At 40.2% G+C, this 5,000-nt stretch overlaps 1 protein-coding gene across 2 annotated transcripts in view; it reads right to left on the bottom strand.

The window, feature by feature from the left end:
* The window catches only part of LOC310681813 (tubulin beta-4B chain), a 19,105-nt gene that overhangs the window by 6,709 nt on the left and 7,396 nt on the right, over nucleotides 1-5,000 (bottom strand). For both annotated transcript variants that reach the window (XM_083449759.1, XM_083449760.1), the window contains exon 3: nucleotides 575-685. In XM_083449759.1, the coding sequence (XP_083305885.1) occupies nucleotides 575-685 (111 nt within the window). The remainder of the gene's footprint in view (nucleotides 1-574; nucleotides 686-5,000) is intronic.

Raw genomic sequence — 5,000 nt, forward strand, 5'->3', positions numbered from 1 at the left:
GAAGGAGCGAAGGAAGGAAGGAGGGAAGGGAGGGAGGGAGGGAAGGAAGGAGGGAAGGAAGGATGGAAGGAGGGAAAAGGAAGGAAAGAAGGAAGGAGCGAAGGAAGGAAGGAAGGAAGGAAGGAGGGAAGGAAGGGAGGGAGGGAGGGAAGGAGGGAGGGAAGGAGGGAAGGAGGGAGGGAAAAGGAAGGAAGAAGGGAAGGAGGCAAGGAGGAAAGAGGGAGGGAAGGAGGGAAGGAAAGAAGGAGGGAGGGAAGGAAGGAAGGAGAGAGAAGGGAGGGGATTGAGGAAGGAAAGCTAGAGAGAGAGGAGAGAAAGAAGGAAGGGTGGAGAAAAAGGAGAGAGGGATAGAGAGAGGGAGGGAGGGAAAGAAGGAAGGAAGGAAGGAAGGAAAAGAGAGAGAGAGAAAGAAAGAAAGAAAGAAAGAAAGAAAGAAAGAGGGAGGGAAAAGGAAGGAAAGAAGGAAGGAGGGAAGGAAGGAGGGAAGGAAGGAAGGAAGGAAGGAAGGAAGGAAGGAAGGAAGGAGAGAGAACGAGAAGGAAGGAAGGAGGGAAGGAAGGAAGGAGGGACCCACCGAAGACGAAATTGTCGGGTCGGAAGATCTGCCCGAAAGGTCCGGAGCGGACGGAGTCCATGGTCCCGGGTTCGAGGTCGACCAGGACGGCGCGGGGGACATATTTCCCGCCTGTGGGGGGAGAAGAAAACGGGAAAGAAAAAGGTGAAAACGTGAAGGATAAAAATAGGAAAATTGAAAATAGGAAAAATAATAATAATAATAACAATAATAATAATCATCATCATCATAAGAATAATAAAAAGGTGAAAACGTGAAGAATAAAAATACGAAAATGGAAAATAGGAAAAATAATAATAATAATAATAATAATAATGAAAATAATAAAAGGTGAAAACGTGAAGAATAAAAATACGAAAATGGAAAATGGGAAGAATAAAAATGTGGAAACGTATATAAATATTTACGTCTATATGTATTTATGTAGATAGATGCATAATGAATATGCATATATGCATAAACACGTCTGTAAATACGTATGTATGCGTAACATATAGACGCACACATATACACACACGCATATATATATACAGTACATACACACACATTTATAAATATGTATATGTGCCTATATATATGTGTGTGTGTATATGTATATGCATGTGTGCATATATGTGCACATATGTTTGTGTGCATGTACTATGTTTGTGTGTGTGTTTGTGTGTGTGTATATATATAATTATATATGTGTGTACTGTATGTGTGTGTGTGTGTGTGTGTGTATATATATATATATATATATGCAGGTTTTGGTGTCCTCGGGTGTCTTCCCGTGTAAAAGTTGGGGTGTCTAGGCGACGTTTCGACGAGGTCTCACTCGTCATCTTCAGGCTGGTGCTTTCGGCTTCTTGTTACTGGAACAGAGCAGGATCTCAGTGTTTGAGTTCCTATAAATACTGTTGAGGAGGTGTGGTGTATAGCCTCCAATGTTCTGGGCAGAGAGGAGGTTCCCAGGCTAGTGTGCCTTTTCTTCTTTTGTTCCTTAATTACTTGAGGGATATCTTGAGTGATTTCTTGAGTGATTTCCTGAATCCCACTTAGGTGGGTCATTAGGTGTGGATTAGTTGCTAAAGCCTTCGTGTCTTGAACTCTTGAACTTTGTGAAGAGTTTTTCTGAGAAGATGGCTGTACTGCACTTGGTTGTGCTCTGGCTTGGCTTCGTGTATAGGGGCGAGCTGTGGTTTTGTGGCCTGTGCCAGCCAGATCTGTGTAGGGATTGCAGGGGAGTGCAGCATCCGGAGGTGCCACCCTGGTTTGGCTACTGGATGGTGTCTGTAGTTTATCTGTGGAGAGGGTCTGGGTTTGGGTCTGGTGTGGTTGATTGGTGATGGCGTTCTGTGTGCCTCTGGATCTGGTGTCAGATTTTGTGGGGAGGGCTAATTTCCAGATGTCTGGCAAGCGGGATGTGTCGTCACGCTTGTTCATGTTGTGAGGGTGTTTCTCTATCTCGATGGCTTCCATGATTATTCTCTTGTGGTGATGTTCCATGTTAAAGAGCAATTTGGAATCTGCAAAATTAATTTCGTGTCCTGTTTCTTTCATGTGTTGGAAAAGAGAGGAAGTTTTTTCTTCTTTTTTGACGGCATTCTTGTGTTCTGCGATACGTGCATTTATTCGTCTGTTTGTTTGTCCAATGTACGTGGCTGGGCAGACTTTGCAGGGTATTTCATAGACCCCTTGGTTTTCCAACTGAATTTTATCCTTGGGGTTTCTGAGGATATTGGCTATTTTTTGGTTGGTGCAAAAGGCTGTTTTGATATTGTGTTTATGGAGGATTTTGCTAATTTTATCTGTAGTGCCCTTGATATAAGGAAGGAGGGCTATGCCATTGTTTTCTTCTGTGTCTTGGTTTTTGGGGGGTGTTTCTTTTTGGATTAGCTTCGTAACCCTGTTTTGCTGGTATCCATTGGCAATTAACACATTTGAGAGATTCTGTAACTCAGTTGTCAAGTGGTCTTCGTCAGCCAGGCGTTTGGTTCTGGAGATGAGAGTCTTGGCTACGGAGTTTATTTGTGCAGGGTGGTGGTGTGATTGTGCATGTAAGTAGCGGTTGGTGTGTGTTTTTTTCCGGTAGATAGTGTGTCCTAGGGAGCCATCAGGTTTTTTGTAGATTAGGACGTCAAGGAAGGGAAGTTGGTTGTTGGCTTCTATTTCCATAGTGAATTGTATTTTGGGGTGTAGGCTGTTGAGATGTGTGAGGAAGCTATCCAGTTTTTCCTTACCGTGTGGCCAAATTACAAAGGTGTCGTCAACATATCTGAGCCAAAGTTTGGGTTTGTGTTCTGACTTGTCTAAAGCATTGGTTTCAAAGTGTTCCATGTACAGGTTAGCGATGACCGGTGAGAGGGGTGATCCCATAGGTGCTCCTTCTATCTGTTTGTATCTTTGTCCATTGTGGATGAAGTACGTGTTGGTTAGGCAGTGGTTGGTCAGGTCCAAGATGTATTCGGGGGGATTGTATTTGTTTTGAATGGCTGTCAAGGCTTCATTAATGGGCACTTGTGTGAAGAGAGATACAACATCGAAGCTCACAAGTAGGTCATTGGGTTGTAGGTTTTGCTTCTTTATTGTTTCTATGAACTGGAAGGAGTTTGGAACGTGTGTTCCAAACTACAGACACCATCCAGTAGCCAAACCAGGGTGGCACCTCCGGATGCTGCACTCCCCTGCAATCCCTACACAGATCTGGCTGGCACAGGCCACAAAACCACAGCTCGCCCCTATACACGAAGCCAAGCCAGAGCACAACCAAGTGCAGTACAGCCATCTTCTCAGAAAAACTCTTCACAAAGTTCAAGAGTTCAAGACACGAAGGCTTTAGCAACTAATCCACACCTAATGACCCACCTAAGTGGGATTCAGGAAATCACTCAAGAAATCACTCAAGATATCCCTCAAGTAATTAAGGAACAAAAGAAGAAAAGGCACACTAGCCTGGGAACCTCCTCTCTGCCCAGAACATTGGAGGCTATACACCACACCTCCTCAACAGTATTTATAGGAACTCAAACACTGAGATCCTGCTCTGTTCCAGTAACAAGAAGCCGAAAGCACCAGCCTGAAGATGACGAGTGAGACCTCGTCGAAACGTCGCCTAGACACCCCAACTTTTACACGGGAAGACACCCGAGGACACCAAAACCTGCATTCCTGTACCCGTGAAAATCTACGAAAGCATATATATATATATATATATATATAAATATGTATATTTTTATGTATGTGTGTATATATGCGTATGTACTGTATATATAGGTCTATGTATATACACACACACAGACATGTATATTTATGTGTGTATTTAATATAGATATGTGTGTGTGTGTGTATATATATATATATGTGCGTGTATATGTATATGCATGTATATATGTGTGTGTGTGTGTGCATACATGTGCATATATGTATGTGTGCATGTACTATGTGTGTGTATATATATATATTTATATATGTGTGTACTGTATATATGTGTGTGTATATATATAAACATAAACACACACACATATATTTATATGTATGTGTGTGTGTATAGATGTGTATGTACTGTATATATAGGTGTATGTATACAGACACACACATGTATATTTATATATATGTGTGTACTGTATTTAATATATGTGTGTGTGTGTGTATAGGTGTGTGTACTGTATATATGAGTGTGTGTGTGCATATATTTGTATATATATGTGTGTGTATATATAGGTGTATGTATACACACACACACACTGTATATTTATATATATGTGTGTATTTAATTTATATATGTGTGTGTGTATATATAGGTGTGTGTACTGTATATATGTGTGTGTATATGTATATGCATGTATATATGAGTGTGTGTGTGTGTGTGTGTGTATGTACTATGTGTGTGTGTGTATATATATATATATATATATATGTATATGTGTGTACTGTATGTATATGTGTGTGTATATGAACATAAACACACACACGTATATTTATATGTATGTGTGTGTATATGTATGTACTGTATATATAGGTGTATGTATACACACACACATGTATATTTATATATATGTATTTACTATATATATGTGTGTGTGTGTGTGCGTGCATATATGTGTGTGTATTTACTATATATGTGCATATATGTGTATGTACTGTACATATATTTCTGTGTATGTGTGTGTGTACTGTGTATGTGTGTGTATATATATATGTGTGTGTGTGTGTGTGCGCGCGCATATATGTGTGTGTATTTACTATATATGTGCATATATGTGTATGTACTGTACATATATTTCTGTGTATGAGTACTGTGTATATATATGTGTGTGTGTATATTTATATGTGTATATATGTGCAAGTACTGTATATATAGATGTATACACACACACACGTATATTTATATATATGTGTGTATTTAATATATATATATGTGTGTGTGTGTGTATGTGTGTGTACT

The sequence above is a fragment of the Podarcis tiliguerta genome, assembly GCF_965153285.1.
Source record: "Podarcis tiliguerta genome assembly, chromosome: 7".
Taxonomy (NCBI): Eukaryota; Metazoa; Chordata; class Lepidosauria; order Squamata; family Lacertidae; genus Podarcis; species Podarcis tiliguerta.